The sequence below is a fragment of the Budorcas taxicolor genome, chromosome 6 (genome assembly GCF_023091745.1).
Source record: "Budorcas taxicolor isolate Tak-1 chromosome 6, Takin1.1, whole genome shotgun sequence".
In the NCBI taxonomy this organism is placed as follows: Eukaryota; Metazoa; Chordata; class Mammalia; order Artiodactyla; family Bovidae; genus Budorcas; species Budorcas taxicolor.
Genome location: NC_068915.1, coordinates 6,984,913 through 7,006,697, shown reverse-complemented (window position 1 = coordinate 7,006,697; position 21,785 = coordinate 6,984,913). Strand labels below are relative to the sequence as shown.

The 21,785-nt window shown below is 43.3% G+C and overlaps 1 protein-coding gene across 1 annotated transcript in view; it reads right to left on the bottom strand.

The window, feature by feature from the left end:
* The window catches only part of SEC24D (SEC24 homolog D, COPII coat complex component), a 113,007-nt gene extending 97,348 nt beyond the window's left edge, over positions 1–15,659 (bottom strand). Inside the window, exons 1-3 of the mRNA XM_052642403.1 lie at positions 15,542–15,659; positions 6,391–6,520; positions 749–897 (exon numbers count right to left, since the gene is read on the bottom strand). Coding sequence (XP_052498363.1) covers positions 749–897; positions 6,391–6,520; positions 15,542–15,659 — 397 coding nt within the window. The remainder of the gene's footprint in view (positions 1–748; positions 898–6,390; positions 6,521–15,541) is intronic.
* Between the last annotated feature and the right edge of the window lie 6,126 nt (positions 15,660–21,785).

The window sequence follows — 21,785 nt, the reverse complement described above, 5'->3', positions numbered from 1 at the left end:
TGGCAACTAAAATTCTATCCAGTCATATTTGAAATTGTAGAACCAGATTATTTTTTCCTTTCTCTGATTATGTGAAACTGAGTTGCTGCTTTGAAGATTTGTCCATTTTGAAACCAGTAAAAGGAAATATTCTGAGGGGAGTTTTACTGACACTTTTAAGAAACTAACTATAAGTAATGAAAACATTTGTCATCAAGATCAATGGCTGACCCTGCAGTTGTCATAGTGAACATGTCCACAACTCCTAAAATAGACAGCATTTCCATTGATGTACATCTCAGTACTGTAACTGTCTTCTATATTATTCTTTTCTGCCTCACAGCATCTGAGCTTCCATTCCTCCCAAGATCTAAGTGCGGAATTTAAAATGCACCGTGAAACAAAGAGTATTATATTTTTGATTTGTGGGCCTCATAATAAACACAGGGTTAAAATTTACATTTCTTAAAGTAATTTCACTGTTCTAATGTTTATTTGTGAAGTCAGTTTGTTTTTTTTGGGGGGGGGGGTGTAGTGTTGAATATAAGGCATTCTGTGGGTCCTTCACTACCCTTGAAATAAATGGCAGCATGATTTGGAAAAAAAAAATTGCTGCCATACAAAATACAGATAATTTATATGAAAATGTCCAAAATTAGTTGAATATGGTATACCAGAGATATGTCTATTTTGAATCTGAGGAAAAAGTTTCTTACTAAAATACTCATGAGACAAGGCAGTCAATAACCATGAAAAATGAAATTGTTACCATAGCTGTTAATGTGCATAGCATTGAGCTGACTGCCCAGCTGGGTGATGGACGAAGTAGACCCTGGACTTGGATATGACGACTGCGTTGAGGGCGAGTATGGTGGGTAGGAGGGGGCCGCACTGTTGACAGGTGGAGGGCCAGGAAATCTGAGAGAGAAAAGGGGTGTTAATGTCACATGCAAATGACATACAACAACTTGCAAAGTTAAATCAGCCCGTCTAGTGGGCACTAGGAAAACGACATCTTTATCCTCGACATGAGCTCAAAATCAATCGTGTAGCACCATCCCATATTTATGGTCACATGCTAAAGCTATCAAGACACTTAACCAAAAAACAACAAAAAAAATTCTAATGGTAATCACTTAACAAGTTTTGGAAATCAATCTAGGAAGCTGAGTCTATTAGAAATCATCTATACTAGGCTTAATGATCAATAGGACAGAAACCAAGAAAACTGTTTGTTAACTGTATCTTTATGATCACTTAGAACTAAGTTTTTGAGAACTGTGTTAAAGATATGCTTTGTAAATCCATTGCTTCATAAAAAGAAATCATTTTTTTTTCCAAAAAAAATTATGCTCTTTGTCTTTTTCTGAAAACTCATTCATGGGATTTCATAGATAACATGAAACATTTGCACACAGGCAGAATGCGCATATGCTACGGAACGTATTAGTGACTGAAATGCGAGGTCCAGTAACAGGGTTTGGGCTAACCAAAGAAGGAGGGCAGTATTATTCACTCTTTCAAGAAAAAACATTTCCCCAACATGTTCAGAAATATTTCATAGATGTTAACAACATTTTTAAAATATAAAATCCTGTGAATCACTTTTAAAGAGATAGGACAGATAGGATGAAATACGTTTCAAATAGAAGTAGGACAAGCACCCTCAAGTATTTTTTAACAGAAGGTTAATAAAGATTTAAAATACAGAATGAGAGACTAAACAACCATTAGCTATTACTTTTTGACCCATAAATGCCAATTTATCATTCATTGCCTAATACATATCCTAGGAGTCAGGCATCAGAAATTCACAAATTAAAAAAGAAAAAAATTCACAATTTTTTTTTTCTGATCAACCTAACTCTTAAACAGATTGGATTTTTTAAATTAATTAATCAATTTTAATTGGAGGATGATTACAATATTGTGGTGGTTTTGCCATATGTCAACATGAATCAGTCAAGCAATATTATCAACTGAAAAGTAAAAATAAAATAGGATTGAAAGGATAACTTCTATTAAATAACTTTTTAATAAAAATATTTTAAAAGCTCTGACATACATATGAAAAGATTACCAAAACATCTTAAACATACAAAGTGGTTTAATATTTTTCAAGTTTCATTACTTTTCAAAATTAGTTTATTCAAGGCCCTGTGGATCTCAGAGCTTTGGTGAGAAGCCAGGCCCCTGATTCCTAACCTAAAGACTTGCTGTGTGAGCTGGGACAAGCCATGTAATTCCTTGTAGCTCTCAGTTTTCAATCCAGAAAAATGGAATGGTCCCTTTCCTGCTCTGAATATAATGTGGTTAGAATTAAAAATCATACAGATCTAAGTATTTGTCATTGATTACTCCATTGAGCATGTTTCTTGGGTAAGAAACATTCAATTACTTTTTTTTTTTGCAAAAATGAATTCTATTTCTATATACTAGCAACAAACAATGAGGAAGTGAAAGTTTAAAATACATCATTTATAACACCATTGAAAAACATACAATATTGGGAATGAATTTAACAAAATAACTGTAAAACCTCTATATGAAAAGATATAAATTATTGCTAAGAGAAATTAAACTAGACTTAGAGGAATATACTTGTTTATGAATCAAAAGATTCAAAGTTATTAAGATATCAATCCTTTTCAAGTTAAATCTATAATTTAACACAATTATAATGAAAATTAGAATAGAAAAGCTCCAACTTCATATTTTAATTAACTGTTTCATTGAATGTCAGAAGAAAGAACTATAAAGGATTATAACCTGAGGATTAATAAAATATCAGAAGTTAGCCTTGGTTTCACCCCAAACCTCTCAAGAGATGACTCAGCTGTCCATGGTCTGGTGAACCTCAAACATTTTTCATCTTCAAGTTAACAACAAACTGCCTAAGAAGTGAGTGACATGCTGAAGTTTGTTAGAATCTGGAGGTAAGGTACCAAATTTTTCAAGATAGCTGCTGATATAAAATCTAGATTTTTAAATACTAAGCCCACTGAATAAAATAAAAGCTCTGCCAAATTGTCATTGCTTTACACATACACACAAAAAAGAAAAAGAAAACAACTATGTGTTCCTCTTATTTTTCTTGTTTTCTAATTTCCACTGAAACCAATTTCTTGGTAGATTCACCCTAATAATAGCTTCAATTTGGGAAGACGAGTCTCCTTCCCACCTTCCCGCTCATGTAATTTCCCATTTCTTGGGTCAAAACAGAACACTTACAATTAAATTTTCCCTTAATAATTAAAAAATGGAACTTTAGGTTATAGATTTTATATAAGAAATTAATCCCACCCACCAGTAACACACTGTAGATAACTTTAATACCATTTACAATTTTAAGACATTTATTCTGCCTTAGCCAAGATAAAAAAGCCAAATGAGTAGGTATGATTTTTAAGTTTTAGGAAATGTTGAAATAGCAATATTTAAAAATAAAAATTATGATTTTAAAATTTAAATCAGCATAATGACTCTGAATTGATCACGTCTTTATTCAACAGTTTAGATGTGGTAAAAAATGAAAAGACTTCTAGGATGGGTCCTCTCAGGACAAATGACTCCTTGAAGTGCTATAATCATCACAAAAAGGCCACGTGTGACCTTTGCTTTCTGACAACCCCTGTCATCAGGCTGGAATGACTCACCAGCACGGTCACTGGGCCCTTTGCCCTCCACTGAACTGCAGACACAGAGATGCATCCTATGAGGCTAGGGAGTCTCACCACAAAGGCTCAGCCTGAACACCAGATCTCTCCTTTTTTTTTAACTTTTTAGTTTGTGTTAGGGTATAGCTGATTAACAAAGTTGTGATAGTTTCAGGTGAACAGCAAAGGGACTCAGCCACACATAAACATGTATCCCTTCTCCCCCAAACTACTCCCCTATCCAGGCTGTCACATAACATTGAGCAGAGTTCCCTGTTGTATACAGTAGGCCCTTCTTTGGTTATCCATGTACAGCAGTGAGTATATGTCAATCCCAAACTCCCTACCTATCTCTTACCCCCATCTTTCCCCCCCATCAACCATAAATTCAATCTCGATAGCTCCATTTCCAACGTTTAATTCAGTTTAAGCTGAAGTAATTGAACAGTACAGGAGGAGAAAGAGATGGGGCAAAATCTGTCAGTGTCTCCCTAGGAATCACGATATAGGCAGATTCCTCAACTGAGCTGTGATAGGCAGCTACACTGAACTAGCAGGCAGGGCAAACAACAGACCAGAGGCTCTGCAAGTCCAGTGAACTGGTGTCGATTACGGCCAACGCACATTGCCTTTCATGGGCGCTGTGCACTGTGCGAGGCTCTCTGCATGGACTAATGACCAAAATCCTCACCAGCACATCTTTACTGTTACACCTGTGATGGGGAAACCAAGGCACACAGAGGCAGAGTAACTTGTCCAGCCAGAACTGCCTGAGCCACGAGTATCACACACGCCCGACCCTACCGTCTCTGCTCCTCATCACTGTGGCAGATGCCGTGCAGAGCGCGCAGCCACACAGCCAAGATGGTTCTGATGGCCAAGTCCGTGACTTACCTGGGCTTCCCTAGTGGCTCAGAGGAGACCGGGCCCAATCCCTGGGTCGGAAAGATCCCCAGGGGTGGAGAACGGCAACCCACTCCAGCATTCTTGCCTGGAGAATTCCATGGACAGAGGAGTCCGGGGGGCTACAGTCCACGGGGTTGCAAAGTGTCAGACACGACTGTGACTAACACACACACACACAAGCAACCTAACTGAAGCAAAACAAGTGGAAATAACCAAAAAGTTCAAAGCAATCTAGGCCATTTCTGGTGACTCAAATTTTAACTTCAAAGTGGCTGTTCTATTTTTGCATTTCTTTTAAAAAATCATCTGACCTGCCTGACAGTTCACGGCAATGTACTTCTCCAGAACTTCTCCCCTATACTCAGGACTGAGAATTCTATTTCCTCATTTCACAAGTGAGGCAAATGAGATCTGGAGGCCTAGGAATGTCACCAGCATCACAAGGGTAATGAACCAGAGGTAGCATCTGGGTTCAACCTTCGTGTCCTCCCCTCAGGCCCCACTGCCACACTGTTGAGACGAGGGGCCAGAGGGGCACGTCCTGAACTGGGGCCTTGGACTTCATGCTCCTTGTTCAAAGCACAATCCCATGAAAACCAAATTACTTAGACTCACTCATTCAGTGATCCCTACAATAACCTTCACTGGCTCTCAGAGCTACCATTTCAATGGAAAATGTTATCAGAACAAGAACCAGGAGATGACAGCCTCATGAACGCCCTGTCAGTAATGATTTAAAATGTGCCAGAGGGGCTTTCCCCATCAACAGGGACTAGGTCTCTTCGACAGGGTAACCCAAGGACCTCACCATCGGCAGGGTCCAGAGCCCTCCAGAGGGCCACCTCCCCTGCCAACCCCAACCCTGCAGCCTGACAACCTAGGGAAGGAACTTGGGAAACAAAGCCTCTGGGTAATCCTTGGACAAATGCCAACATAAACACTATCTACTGCTTAGCACTGGGATTCTCAACAGTGACACCTCACAGGACACACGACAACGGGATTCCAGCCAGGAAGGTGTGAGGTGGGTTCCCCCCGCAGGGCACAGTCCCAAGGGGCTGCAGGGCTCCCAGCATGTCCCATATCCCACACCCTGGCTTCTCCAGGCCCGCCTCCCACTTCTCCCTTCCTTAATTTACAAACATAAACAGAATGATTTCCCGGGTTGTTTTTAGTATCTCCCTGCCTTTGAAGAGTCCTTCACTGGCATCTGTGTGCCTGCCACATCAAATCCACAGTCTCCACCACTGGCCTCAATCTGAACTCAGTTCTGTAAAGGATTTAACAGAACAGACGATTTCAAATTTCACTGGAGAATATAAACCACAGACATCTGAAGGAATTAGAGATTCATACAAAACACTAAGATGAATACGGGCTTCCCTGGTGGCTCGGGGGTAAAGAACTGACCTGCCAATCCAGGAGACGTGGGTTCAATCCCTGGATTGGGAAGATCCCCTGGAGAAGGAAACGGCAATCCACTCCAGTATTCCTGCCTGAGAAATCCCATGGACTGAGGAGACTGGTGGATAGAGTCCATGGGTTTGCAGAGTCGGACACAACTTAGCAACTGAGCACGCATACACACAAGATGAATATAATTCCAAACGAAAAGCTACTGACACAAGTCATTTTCATTTTTTTTTTTTAACAGTATCGGTATTTTATCTATTAGTACTAGTATTTTAATGTCCTAACTTTTCTAAGCGCTTTGTTTCCTGACAGTTTCCAATAGATCCTTTCGAGGCATCAAGAGGTCAAAGTTCCAATCACCAAACCTGCACGTGCAAAAGGGACCTGTGAGACAATTTCAGTGGATTACACAGATGGGGGTTAGCCTCTAGCTCACCTTTGTGGAGGAGGACCTTGCGCATGAGCTCCGTTCTGGCCAAACTGATGGGGTCCAGGAGGCGGATGGCCCTGAGGCAACATCCCCCCAGGGGGAGCGGCCCCCAGAGGCCCCGCCGGCTTTATCATGCCTGCAAGGGAAGGACAGGAGTTTAGAAGAGTGTGAACGTGCAGGGACAGAGGACACAAAGGTAACAGGCCAAAAGTGGAAAGCAGGAGGGGCAGAACGGGTTAGAACAGGGTCTCCCTCACACTTGCTTTCGCCAGCACAGACTCACCCACGCCAGGCTGCAGCATCACGGTGTGACCATCACAGTGACGGGAGTGCGGACACCACTTTAACCAGAAACTAAAACCTTTGTGTCTGATAGAGAGGCACCCCGATAGAAATGCACCATCACATAAAGACTGCTAGAGCACACAGTGAAATGTGCCCACTGGTATCAGACTGCAAATCGGGGGAGAAAAACAGTATGAGGCCTCACAAAGCATAGTAATTCTAACTACGGGGGAAAAGGACCTCTGAAAATGCCTGAGTTGCAGCGCAAGGAAGGTGAATGGAGAATAGCATCTGTTTCTCCCATGGAGCCAGAGCACGGACCTCAGAGTTAATCATTTTTCCAGGATTCCCACGGGCTGGGTGACAAACAGCTCAGGGCCTGCTCAAGTCATCTCAGTTTCTCATACAAACTACGAGGCCACACGTGATGAAGATGCTCCCGGCAGTGCCCGTTTTAATTTACAAGCACCTCTTCTGCAACAGAGATCTTTAAAAGTTTCTCTCTAAAACTGTTCTCAAATATTTTTTCTCTCCTTCTTCTAGAGAAATGGTGGTACAGGAGAAAAATCAGTGAGCTTGGGTTAGAGCAGTGTGATGCCCCATCCAGCCACGCTGGGCAAGAAGTTTACCTCTGTGGGCCTCAGTTTCCCCTCACTGCAGAAGGAAAGGTTCAGACTTGATTACTTGTGACACCCCTTTCAGACTTCAGGAAAGAAAAAAGAGAAAAAGTATATTTCTTCTGTGTGTTTGTCCCTACTTCCATTCTGCTTGTTTTTGCTCCAGACCATTCAATTTTTCTTCTTCTAATTTTTATTGGAGTATAGTTGGTTTACTATGCTGTGTTACTTTCAACAGCACAGCAAAGTGAATCGCTTACGATACATACCCCCACTCTTTTTTTAGATACTTTCCCCATACAGACATTACAGAATACAGTAGAGTTCCCTGTGCTATAGAGTAGATCCCTATTAGTCACCTATTTTACGTAGAGTAGAGTGTATATGCGGAGAAGGCACTGGCGCCCCACTCCAGTACTCTTGCCTGGAAAATCCCATGGACGGAGGAGCCTGGGGGGCTGCAGTCCATGGGATGGAGAAGAGTCTGACACGACTGAGCGACTTCCCTTTCACTTTTCACTTTCCTGCATCGGAGAAGGAAATGGCAACCCACTCCAGTGTTCTTGCCTGGAGAATCCCAGGGACGGCAGAGCCTGGTGGGCTGCTGTCTCTGGGGTCGCACAGAGTCGGACACGGCTGAAGCAACTTGGCAGCAGCAGAGTGTATATGTTAGTCTCAATCCCCCAGTTTACCCCGCCCCTGCCCTGCTTCCTGGTAACCACAAGTTTGCTTTCTCTTACTCGCTTTTCTTTTGACCCCATTCTCCTCTCTGGCACCATCACCAGTGACCTCTTGGCTGCCTTCTGTGAACTCTACCATTTGACCTCACAATGGTATTTCATATTCAACATTTCCTTTCTTCTTTCATCTTCCGAGAAAATTTATTCCCTTAGAGAGTAAGGAAAGTGACGGGATGACCCTACAGTGGCCCAGGAAGAATTTCTTATGTGGTCATAATAATCCTCTGAAGGGCATGCTCTCAGATGCCTGGGGAATCCAGAATGAAACATAGCCAGTGAAGCAGCAGTATTCATGAATCATATTAGTGAAACTTATACAAAGGTTTCTTTTCTTAAAACTGAATTCCTCAAACTTAAGAAAAAATTTCTATTTACCGTCACAGTTTATTTAGGCCATTTTCCATATACCAAGAACAAAAACAACAAATATCATTCTTATTTTTACATACGGTTTATACCTCAAATCCAGCAGAGTTAGAGAAACATGACACTTACAGCCACACAGACTGCAGTCTGCATTCTTCCTGTATCACTCAACACCTGTGACCCTAAAAAGATACTTTCTTTCAGAACCTAAACTTTTAACACTGTACCATGACAACAGAGTCCCCTGTCTCTGTGGATCATTCTGAGACTTAAACTAGGTAATGGGCATAGAAGCATCCAGAACAATGCCAGATATGTAAAAGGAATCTCCCACAAAATCTTAGTTTCCTCACCCTGGTCACACCCTTTGTCCCCTTTTTTTCAAAGATTTATCAATATAGTCTAACAAGATACATATATCATAATTATATGCACTCTTGTATTTTCATTCTTAAAACATTATTTTGGACAAAAATAGAAAATCTACAATACTAGTGCCAATGCAGTAATAATTAAAGGCACTACAAGAATCCAAAGATATTTTCATTCCTTAAATAGGTATGCAAACAGCAGTTTCATCAGCAACCCTCATACAGCATCAAAAACTAGTTCTCAGAGTTACTCACACCCTGGTATTTTCATGTGTACATGAGATGCATATATTTATAAACCTGTTTCTAAAAACCAAACCAAACCAAAAACAGTTCTTACATACTCAAGCAGAAATGTCTCACACAAATCTTACTAAAAAGATTCTTTCCCTTTTATTTTTAGAAATCAACTCTGTAGCAATGATTCAAATTCATTCTTGTTCAACATACATTCAGTGTGCCTTTGAGGCACGTAGAGCTCTTAGGGAAGAAACAACCATGTAAACAAACAGTTACAGCGCCTGGTAACAAGTGTAAAATGCACAGGAACTACCTAACACCTCCTACGGGAATCAAGAAAAGTTCAGAAAGGAAGGCCTGCTCGAGCTGAATTCTGAAGAACAGGCGGGAGCTGTCTTAGCACAGAGATAGGACAGGGGGTCCCAAGGCAGGAGGCAAAGCTTAAGTGAAGATCTGAGAGAGTGGGGTGTGATCAGGCAAAAGGTGAAGTGTTGACAGACGGTGGGGAATGGCCGGAGCAGAGGCTGTCCAGGTTGGCTGGGGTCAGACTACAAAGTCCCGGGTGCCATTTGGACTCTATTCTAGGGGCAAAGGAAACCAGTATCACTGTTATCTGCACAGTCATAGTCTTCGGTCACATACCTGGCATTTTCATAAGTGATCAGAGATAAAGAGGAATCAGGTTAGGAGAATTTCAGTATGAGAACCTTAATAGGAAAGCAAAACCATACCATGAGAAAGATCTAATTATGCTTATGCCCTCTTGATGAGGGTGAAAGAAGAAAGTGAAAAAGCTTGCTTAAGACTCAACATTCAAAAACTATCACTTCGTGGCAACTGGATGGAGAGAAAGTGGAAACAGTGACAGACTTTATTTTCTTGGGCTCCAAAATCACTGCAGATGGTGACTGCAGCCATGATATTAAAAGATGTTTGCTCCTTGGAAGAAAAGCTATGACTAGCCTAGACAGCACATTAAAAAGCAGAGACATTACTATGCTGACAAAGGTCTGCTTAGTCAAAGCTATGGTTTTTCCAGTAGTCACATATGGATGTGAGAGTTGGACCATAAAGAAGGCTGAGCACCAAAGAACTGATGCTTTCAAATTGTGGAGAAGACTCTTGAGAGTTCCTTGGACAGCAAAGAGATGAAACCAGTCAATCCTAAAGAAAATCGGTCCTGAATACTCACTGGAAGGACTGATGCTGAAGCTGAAGCTCCAATACTTTGCCTACCTGATGTAAAAAGCCAGCTCTCTGGAAAAGACCCTGATGCTGGAAAAGACTGAGGGCAAGAGGAGAAGGGGGTGGCAGAGGATTAGATGGTTAGATGGCATCGCTGACTCAGTGGACACGAGTTTGAGCAAGCTCTAGGAGACAGTGAAGGACAGGGAAGCCTGAGGTGCGGCAGTCCATGGGGTTGCAAAGAGTCTGACACGACTGAGTGACTGAACAAAAACGATGTCCAAAGAAAAATATCTAAAATCATAAACTGGCCTTTAAAGCAATGACATTTTTTACAGACTAGCTTACGTAATACCAATTCTAATTCCTTTCTGGCTTGCCTTTCCATGTGGTCCTGAGCTGGAAAGATGGAATCTCCCTTTCCTAGACTCCTTACAGACTGGGCTGCCACGTGCCCTAGTGACGGCTCCCGGGGAGAAAGGCAACGCTTACTGGATGTCGGCTCCATGACCGCAGAGTCCCAAGCCTGGTTTTCTGACTCTACTATTCTCTTAGCTTGCTGATACCCTTTACAAATGTCTTTCTGCTAGACTGACCTCTGACCAAGACAACATCACAGAAAAGCGTATCTTGGATTTGGCCCTGGATCTGACAAACTGAAACCAAAATTAAAAACCATTTCGGAAAGAAAGAAGTTTATCTAAAATAAACAAACTCCCTATTATACGGGCAGAACCATAATGACTCGTTTCTAAGGTGCTGTGGCTGGTGCTATTCCTACAAAAGTTCACTATTTATTAGAAGCCTCACCACAGCCCCCAGTTCCAAGGCGTCAACAGTTTCTGCTGCTCAGCTTCTAGACAAGTGGTCCTCCACCAAGGGTGATGCTGCTCCTGGAGGGACACTTGACAAGGTCTAAGACTTTCGGTCGCTATGGCTTGGGGCCAGGGGTGGGAGCAGGAGCGGGAGCACTGCTCTCTGATGATCCGCAGAAGCCAAGGATGCTGCTAAAGGCCCTAGGACGCACAGCACGGCCTCCCACACCAAAGAATCAGCTGGCCCCAAATGTCAACAGTGCTGAGGACCCGAAACTCTGCTCCAGTGTGCCCACTGATTCCCTCCTCACACTCTAATGTGGAATATAAACAATATACGTGACCCTTCCCCGCTTAAGATGCTTCACTGCACCCTTAGAGCCATGGTCAATCTCTTGCAGGTCCTCAAAGGTGCCACCTCTCCAACCCCAGTGACCTGCCTCCCTATTGGGCCGACCCTCACTTATCTTTCAGGTTCTTCCTTCCAGGAAGATTCCCTTCACCGTAAGCCTTGGTTAGGTGCCCCTGCTGTGAGCTTCCATCCCACCCTCTACTTCCTCAAAACGGTGTTTCCCCTGCACTGTCACCATCAATTCCCTTAATGCGCGTCCCACTAGACAAGTCTGCACTATCAGGACGGAGCCGGGGTTCATTTTATTCATTGCTGCATCGCCACAGGTATTTTGCTCACCCAGTAAACCTGCTACATCGTCCCTGCATGGCACTAGCATCACATAATAGGCACAAAGGACAACATGGTATGTAAGAAATAGAAACCAAGCCTTGGCACTGGCCAGATCTATGGCAGAACAGATAGTTCAAGGAACTACACCTAAGTTCTCTGAGTCTGTCACAAAAAAAAAAAAAAAGGTACACCAAAAGACTAGAAAAGAAGGTATGTGATGTCTGAAGACAAAGAGGTCTAAGGTCATTCAGCACAGAGAAAGATAGGCTAGGGTAATTTAGTGACAGTTTGAAATCATTAAACAAATATACCACAATTTACAGAAGGGTATGTATCCAGACAGAGTCTGATAGCCTGGTATCTGAGAACTGATAAGGAGAAAGAGGTTTAAATCAAAGCATGAAGGATCTAATTCAACAAAATGGTGCTTTACCACCGGTGAACACCTGAGTGCTTTGCTGATGAACGCAGCAGCAAGCCGCCCACTCATCCGTTGAACGAACGCTGAGTGAGGACCTTTTGAACTGTTCAGGCACATCTGTTACACACAGTGTGGTAACGGGCAGCAAAGCCACACAGGGCTTGGAGAACACAGGAGGAGAAGGTTTATGAATAAGCCTGAGGAAGAACGGGAAGTGGTCAGAACTGTCAGCAAGCCCCACAAGTGAACTGAGTCTGGGGGAGGAGGGCAGGGCACACCCTGTGGGGAGGATGGGGTAGAGGCACTGGCCCGCTTCTGGAGGTGCCAGAAAGGCCTGAAGCGGAAGAAAGTCAGAATTAGATTTGCAGGCTATAAAAGTCCCTCCAACACAGACCACCTGACCTGCCTCCTGAGAAACCTAAATGCAGGTCAGGAAGCAACAGTTAGAACCGGACAAGGAACAACAGACTGGTTCCAAATTAGGAAAGCAGTACTTCAAGGCTGTGTATTGTCACCCTGCTTATTTAACTGATATGCAGAGTACATCATGCGAAATGCCAGGTTGGATGAATCACAAGCTGGAATCAAGACAGGAGAAATATCAATAACCTCAGATGTGCAGATGACACCACTCTTATGGCAGAAAGGGAAGAGGAAATGAAGAGCCTCTTGATGAAAGTGAAAGAAGAGAGTGAACAGCTATTAAAAAACCGAGACATTACTTTGCCAACAAAGGTCTGCCTAGTGAAAGCTATGGTTTTTCCAGTGGTCATGTATGGATGTGAGAGTTGGACTATAAAGAAAGCTGAGCGCCAAAGAACTGATCCTTTTGAACTGTGGTGTTGGAGAAGACTCTTGAGAGTCCCCTGGACTGCAAGGAGATCCAACCAGTCAATTGTAAAGAAAATCAGTCTGGAATTGTCATTGGAAGGACTGATGCTGAAGCTGAAACTCCAATACTTTGGCCACCTGATGAGAAGAACTGACTCATTGGAAAAGACCCTGAAGCTGGGAAAGACTGAAGGCAGGAGCTGAAGGGGAAGACGGAGGACGAGATCGTTGGATGGCTTCACCGACTCAACAGACATGAATGAGTCTGAACAAGCTCCAGGAGTTGGTGATGGACAGAGAGGCCTGGCGTGCTGCAGCCCACGAGTTCTCAAAGAGTCGGACACGAGGGACCGACTGAATGAATGGAACAGGGCTGGACTGTTTGGAGAAAGGCTGGAGAGAGGATGTGGTTAGGAGACAACGTTAGTCATCCAGGTGAGAGGCGGATGGCTGGAGCAAGAATAGTGACTACTGGGTAGAAAGGAGGAAGCAGGGAGAAAAGATTTATAATGACCCCCAAAAGAATTTGGATTATAGAAGGTAAAAAGAGAGATTTTTTAAAACAGTGAAAAGTTCTAATTTAGGTAGCTGAATGAATGATAGCTGCTCAGTGAGTATGGAATATCAGAAAAAACATGCTTCATGAAAAAATATACTGTGTTACTTTGGACATGATGAGTTTGATATACCCACGTAAACAGGCTGGCCACTGAAAATACAGTTCTGGAGCTTACGAAAGTCATCTGGGCTGGAGGAAAAGATCTGAGAGACTAGCCCTTCATATGGAATAATACAGTTAAGGGAAAAATCTACAGACAGGGAAAGAAGGGTGAAGCCAGAACAAAGAAGCAGAATCAGCACCACTTAAGGGTCATGTGGGGAAGTGGGAACCCCTTAGAGGAGCTGTCCAGAAAGCCACCAAGAAAACTAACGAAGGACAGTGTCATTGAAACCAAAGGAGAAAAGAGTTTTGTACAAATAAAAGCAGTAAACGGTGTCAAATTCAAGAGCACAAGACAGTGTCTTACTGCCTTTGGTAACAGGAGGTCACCAACAACCCTAGGGGGAGAAGGGGAAGGGTGGACGGGGCCCAGGCTATGGAGCAGAGGATACACTGAGCTGTGGAGGGCTTCAAGGCAAGGATGGGGTGTGAGGGAGGGGACTGAGGACTTTTTTAAGAGATGGCTGTGAAGAGAAGGAGGAAAAGTGAGTAACACTGAATGTTTTACTTAGGTGTCTATTCGAGTTTGCTGTTTGTTTTCTCAAAGGACTGCAGTGTGAATCCCAGTTACACCACCAGCTCTGTACCTTGGATAAATCATGGTATTTCAGACATCCAGTTTTCTTAGTTGCAAAATAGGGCTAATAATCTACTGAACAGCACTGAATGAGAGTTAAAGAAAATTATACATATAATTCTTTTAGGACCAGTTTACAATACATGGTAAGCATTCAAAAAAAAAGTGATGCATAATTATCATTATATATAAATGCTGAGGGGGAATGAACCACCAGACAGAAAAGAAATTGGAGAAAGATGGGTTAAATGGTTCCTACAGGACCCAGATCAAGAAATGTTATGGGGAGGACTGAACCTGGACAAGATGATGATGCTTCACCTGGAGGTTTTTAAAACCTGGACTAAGTCAGAAGAGCGACTTCCCACAGGAAATTCAGTCTCACAGCATCTTCTGCTGCAACTGTGCGTGGCTGCTACCATCAAGCCTGCCTAGAGGCTTTCCTCACCCCTGGCTGACTCTGCACTCCACACAAGCTACCCAGCAAGCCCTGGATCCTATATCCCTGAGTCAGTCCTAGTAAACCGCCAGACATACTCAATTATTTATACACAGCCAGTCCCAAGAACTGTCTTTCACAAATATTTTTAGGGCATCTGGGTTCATCAGCACTGAAACAAGCTATTATTAGCCTCCCTGCTGACCCTGAAACTTGGCCCCTCAGGGCAGCCCCTTGAAAATGGGAGGTGATCTTCTCATGTCAGCTGCCATCAGAGCAACAGGAGTCTCACTTCATGACGCCTTCTCCCACTTCTGCTCCAAACACCAAGATTCCTTGCTGGATACCAAATTTTAGGGCAACTGGTATTATTCAATAATAATTTTAAAGCAAGGCCATGTTTTTCTTATTATTATCATCACTGAATAAACTTCAGCATACAAATCTAATGAGATTTTTCCAATATTAGTGTATGTATATATTTAATATACATATATTTAGTATATAGTGTGTATATATATATATATATATATACACACACATTTATGTGTATATGTATATATAATTTGTGGGGGTTTTAGTGTTTGTAATAACCTCACACTACCGGTTAATAGCAAGAGCAAGTCTAACAGTAAAAACAAGACACTCAGGAAGTGTCTTGGTTTTCATTTATATTTAAAAAATAAACTCCCTATGCAAAAACCAAAGTGATAAGGTAGGCTTTTCCAAATAATCCTATAAGCTCAAACCTCTGCATCATCTATAATTACCATTCAACCCTTCCAAAGCTGCTCTTTCAGAGTATCTTATGTCTCCGAGCTTGAGATTCAATAATCAGACACACGTCAAGATAATGCACCTTACCTGGTGGAGAACCTGCATGAGACGGGTCCCCATAGTGCCCATAATGCGGTGGAGAAAGGCCAATTCCAGGCTGGGACTGAGAATAGGGAGGTGTAGCCACATAACCTTGTTGGCTCATTATGAAAATATCATTCCAAGGAACAGTTCTATACAAGAACCCTGTAACAGAAGGAAAAAGACAAAACATCAACACGAGAGTTTGAGTCACTTAATGTTATTAAAAATATAAACTGTTAATAAATGTTTATGATAGTCTGACGAAAGGTACAGTTATCAAGTGCACGAGACAGCTTCATATCAAGCAATATCACTTTCCCCTAAAAAGGCTCTAACCACAGCTCTATGGAACTCAGTAACTCACTTCCATAGGCCAAGGCAAATGCACAGGCGTTAAATCCTGAATAACAGCTGCCAATCCCTTTCTCACCGTAAGCCTAAACTGTGTCACAGAGAGTCTCTCATAAATGTAATCCTGGTGCCTTTTGTTTCCAGGGCCCTGTTTCAGCATAGAGCATGTCACTGGCAATAACCACATGTCACTGTCTGACCAGCAGACTTGCCAGTAGCCTGCAACTGGATGTTCTGACTTGTGTCATTTTAGTGCTATCCTAATTAGTAACTTTAACCAGGCAGTTAGGATAAAGGGGGAAAAAAAGTCCAACAGATACAGTAGAAAATAAGTTGATACTGGACTGATTTTATAAGTCATATATTGATGAAGCCAAGTGGCAGCCTACAACTGTTTGAGAGTTGTCAGTGGTTTCTCAGGCAAAGATGACAGACTTTCTTTCTGATTTAAATACCACACCTCTAAGAATACATGCACATATATTTAAAGAATGAAGGGGAAAAGTCCAATTGCACATGTGTTTAAGCACACACACACAGCTCACAAATACAAGAGACCCATCCTGATTCTGCTACTGCTGCTGCTTCTAAGTCACCTCATTCTACTCAGAACCAAAACATCAACATGGTTTTAAAGCTGGTATTTTCTCCAGGTTTCATAAAAGAAGAGACATTTCATAGAACTAGTCTAAAAAAGAAAAATTATAACAGAAAAAGCTCTGAATCCCAGCAAGAGAAGTGGGTTTACACTACACATCTGCTCATCTTTAGCTGTGTGACAGAATGAGCTGAAGAACCTCTCTGAGCATCCGTTCTCTCTTACAAAATGAAGCTTCTAAAGCCTTTCCAGATTAAAAAACAACGGTTCTACAATTTCTTTCCACTTTCTTCACCCAGCATTGGAATATTTTTCCTTTTGCTATTTTACGATGCTATCTTTTAAACTATAAGGTCAGTGAAACCGGCTAAGGTTTGAAACATATTCAGGAAACTGCATTCACTTGGTTTCAATTTCATGTTAAACTATACGATTCCAAAATGAAAGCAACTGAAGTAAAAATACTGTAAGGTCACTTTCTTCTCCTTGGAAGGGGAGATCTAAAAAAGAGGAGTGATAGGCCCTTGGGTCCACTGTGTTACTGACAACCCATCTTCCCTCCTCCCACTTAGTGGAGAGAGACGTGGCAGCCTGAGCTTGGGTCAAGCTCATCCAACCAAGCGCATTTAGGAAGTCGGCAGGAACACACCTACGCAGCAGCCTGTTGCTGAGTGACAGAAAGGAAAGGCAGGGATGTTCACTCCAAAGAGCAGGAAGCAGTCGGGTGCCTCTTCACTGGTCCTGGCAGGAATTTGCTTCCTCACTCAACCCAGTCTGCCACGTCAAACTTCCTCACACTGGAGCACCAAGTTACAGAAATCTGACTCAGCTTCAAGCGGCAACATGGCAGAAAGCCACTTGGCACGAGCAGGCCGAGCCTCGAAATCTGGGATTCCAAGCCCAGGACAACCCCCAGCCCGGTGTCACTCGACTGTTCTCACAGATGCACGTCTTACCCTGGACCCAGCTGGGATTCGGACAAATCAGTTTCACTGTCAGGCTGTCCCGAAGCTTGAAGATACATGTGCCATTATCACAAAATGAGTATTTCCAGCAGCCCCTCCCTCCAAGGAAGGGGAAATTAAGTTGATACGGAGATAAGAACACCGCGGGCAGTAACGCTGGAATACCGTGGCTACTGGGGACCCTAACCTGGGAGCTTCGGCATCCCCAGACACAAAGATAGGGGCGCGGGGGCGCGTAAAAAATGCCCACGCCCACCCCCCGGTATTAAACTACCCGAAAGGGCTGAAGGAGCAAAGCAGGTCTCCTCCGCGGCCCCGCCAAGGTAGGCACCCCGTCTCTCGCCACCGCCCCACCGCACCCCTAGCCTGGCACCGCACCCCGCCACAACTGTGTCTGGCGAAGGGTCCCGCCGCAGCGCAGCCCGGCTGGGCGCGGCATTACCTGCTCGGCGCCCGCCCGCCGCCGGGCCTCCGAGAGCCCGCGCTCTGGCCGCAGTGCCGGCTGCCCGGGTGACGCCGCTCCCGCGGCGGCCGCTGCTCCCGCCGCGCCTCTCCTCGCGCCGGCGTCCCCGCAGGCTGGTCTCGCTCGCCGAGTTGCAGCCGGGCTGGGAACTGCCACGTCAAAGCCTCTCCCGGCGGCGCGCCCCCGGCGCCGGGCTCAGGCCAGCGGCCGCGCTCCCGGCGGCGCGCGCGCACAGACGCCGGCGGGGCGGGGCGGGGCGGAGGCGGCTCCCGCCGCCCGGCGCGGCGCGCGCGCTGGCTGCGCGTCCTCCTCTTTTTGCTCTCTTCTCCCCTTCCTGTTTTGTTTGTTCGTTCGTTTCCCTCCAGCAGGTCAAAAATGTTAACGCTGTGGCTAAATTAGAGCCACAGTTTCAGCGTGGATTCCCGTAGGAAGGAGGGAGTTTGTATTGAGGGTACATTCATTCATTCAACAGGTTGCAGGTTCAGCTGTTCATTCAACACGTATTACTTGAGTCATAATAATATTTACTAGTAACAATGATGTTTGTAATAATAATATTTACTAGGATATTTTGGGTTCTGCACTGCCGACATGGGAAGGTACACGCTTCGGGATCTTGAAGAGATTGCAGGCTAGAGGCGAATCTGGCACGTGTGCAGAGACTTGACTCACTCCGAGAGGCTCTACAGAGGAAGCAACGCCCAAGGCAGCTTGTTAACGCAGCGCAAAAACGGAGGAAAGGACGTCCCAGCTAAAAGTATGGGAAGAGGGGTCTTCACCAAAGCTAGGATTGCTAGATTTCTGTGTATTCCTTCAACGAATGTCTACATATTCGTTGTCTGTAAAGTAGAATGACTGATTCCACCCCAAAACAGGGATCGCTCCATGTATAAGCACTCCGTGTCATGAGAGAGAGTTGAGAAAAGCAACCTGGGTGAGACGTGGACCTTGAGCTCTCTCTGTAACCTCAAAAATCAGTACCATCTGGCTGCTTTCTCACAACCCGCCACGGCTAAACAGGCCTTCAGCCATCCAAGGCTTGGTGTAGCTACCACTTGGCTCAAACTTAGAAAAGGACCACCAGACCAGCGTTTTGTTCTCAAAATACACTTTCTTCTGTGCAACAAGAAAGTGAAAGCGACTTGACAAATTCCTTTTACTGATAATATGCTTAGGTAAAAACTTACATGAGCATGATGCTTCTGCTGAAATGCTCCATAAGTTTGGCTGGCATTTTATGCTGTTCCAGCCTAGTGAAGACTAATGGTCTCTTTTCCCATTTTACTTTTGTTAAGGTGTTAACGTGTGGTTAACCTGGTTGAACCTGCCTACATCCAGTTCAACACTGGTCAGGTTTGAAAAATCTACAATGAAAATTGTTTTACGTTAGGTTTCTTATATTCTCAATATGATAGAAATATCTAATGGAGTTTAGGAAGCGCTACCTAAGCTGAAGCAGTGCAACTTGAAAAATCAATTAAAAAAAACATAAAAATTTTCATATCACAGCCATGTCACAATGTAGGAGAGAATCGCTTGGAATTGGGAACACGGTGATGACTTGGTTAGCTTGCAGCTCCTGTAAAACCACAAAATTTGGATTTGTACATTTGATCTCTCCCCTTGCTCAGGGCACCAGAAACAAACAATTTGTGGTTTCAGTTCTAAGACAGTTTTGAATTCCTAACTATTTAAAGCTGAGAAGGATTTGAGAGAGATTGATATTCAACCAAATATTCGGTGAGGACTGAATTCAACCCAATCATTTTGTTAATTAATAAACTGAGGCTCGGGAAGTGGAAATGACTTACTAATCTTAGAGTCAGCTGGAAGTCATGCCTTCTGATTCTAATCTGAAAGTTATTTTCACCACATACTCTTTTCTTTTTGATATTATTCTGAGGTACTATTCTCTATTAACTGGTTCTGCATTTTTCACGTTACTGCTTTATATTCAAACTTTCAAATGACAAAAATAGTAATTAACCACACAAGTCCACCAGTGACTGGAGTTCCTGATCACAAATCTCTTTTTCCCTATGATACAGACGTCTGGTTTCGGTCCCCCTTCCCATCTCATGGCCCCTCGTGCCCATAACTTAAATGACTAACTTCTTACCTTATTCCTGTGGTTGAGACACTGACCTTCACTAGACCTGAGGGTCAGCCTGGATTCACAGCCCTCCTGGGTTTCACTTGAGCTATTTCTACCTGAGAGCAGCTCTGATGTTCCATATGTAATTAACTTGGTCACCCTGGTAACCATATCCTAGTTGAAAGGTGAAGTCACAGGGAACGTCTGTGTGCTGGTGTTCTGTGTTCTTAAGGTCTTTCTGTTCTAACTTTAAAGGGAAAAGAAGGAAGAGAGTCAACTCTGCAAAAGACCATATAGAAAGAAGAAATTTCCTGACAACACTCAGAGTTCTGATAGGTGGCCTTTGGAAAGTTAGAATCGTCATACTCTAAGTCCTTGGAAGGAAAGTTATGACCAACCTAGATAGCATATTCAAAAGCAGAGACATTAGTTTGCCAACAAAGGTCCATCTAGTCAAGGCTATGGTTTTTCCAGTGGTCGTGTATGGATGTGAGAGTTGGACTGTGAAGAAAGCTGAGCACCAAAGAATTGATGCTTTTGAACTGTGGTGTTGGAGAAGACTCTTGAGAGTCCCTTGGACTGCAAGGAGATCCAACCAGTCCGTTCTAAAGGAGATCAGTCCTGGGTGTTCATTGGAAAGACTGATGCTGAAGCTGAAACTCCAGTACTTTGGCCACCTCATGTGAAGAGTTGACTCATTGGAAAAGACCCTGATGCTGGGAGGGATTGGGGGCTGGAGGAGAAGGGATGAGATGGCTGGATGGCATCACCAACTCGATGGATGTGAGTTTGAGTGAACTCGGGGGGTTGTTGATGGACAGGGAGGCCTGGCGTGCTGCGATTCATGGGATCGCAAAGAGTCGGACACGACTGAGCGACTGAACTGAACTGAACTGAAGCATTTATATCACATAAGAAATTTGGAGATGTCTAATTCCAAAGCTACAATTTGAAGAAGCTTTGTATTTAAAAAAGCTGAATGGTCAAGATCTGGACTTTGTTAAATACATGGAAGCATAGTAAATTAGGCCATGTTAAGTGGGGCTGGAGAAAGGGTACATGGTGGGCTAACAAACAATAACAGTCACAGTAAAGTTCAGGTGTTCATCAAGCCCCAACACCAAGGTGTTTCTGGAATTTTTTTAAAAAAATAACAGCCTTATTGAGCTATAATTGACTATTACCCATAATTTCTACTGATAGAGTTGCCTCTTCTGGACCTTTCATATAAATGGAGTCATATATATGTAATCCTTTGTGACAATCGTTTTATAAGGTCATTCATGTTGTAGTATATTTCAGTACTTTTTATTGCCAAGTAATAGTCCATTGTGTAGATATAGCAGATTTCATTTAGCCTCCCATCAATTGATGGACATTTCGGTTTTGTTTTTGTCATTATTTAGTCACTAGCTGGTGTCCTGCTCTTTTGTGACCCCATGGACTGTAGCCTGCCAGGCTCCTCTGTCCATGAGATTTCCCAGATAAGAATACTGGAGCAGGTTGCCATTTCCTTCTCCAAGGGATTTTCTCGACCCAGGGATCAGACTCCTGTTCCTACCTGCATCTCCAGCTATTATGAATAATTCTACCGTGAACATTTATGTAGAAGTTTTTGTTTGGATATATGTTTTCATTTCTCTTGGAATTTTAATTCTCTAATCAAGTAAACAATGTACATATAAACAAAACAAACAAACAAACAAAAAACCCTGACAGTCTGACTTCAAAGGCTATGCTCTTAGCATATATGCAATGTTGTCACTCTATATGAA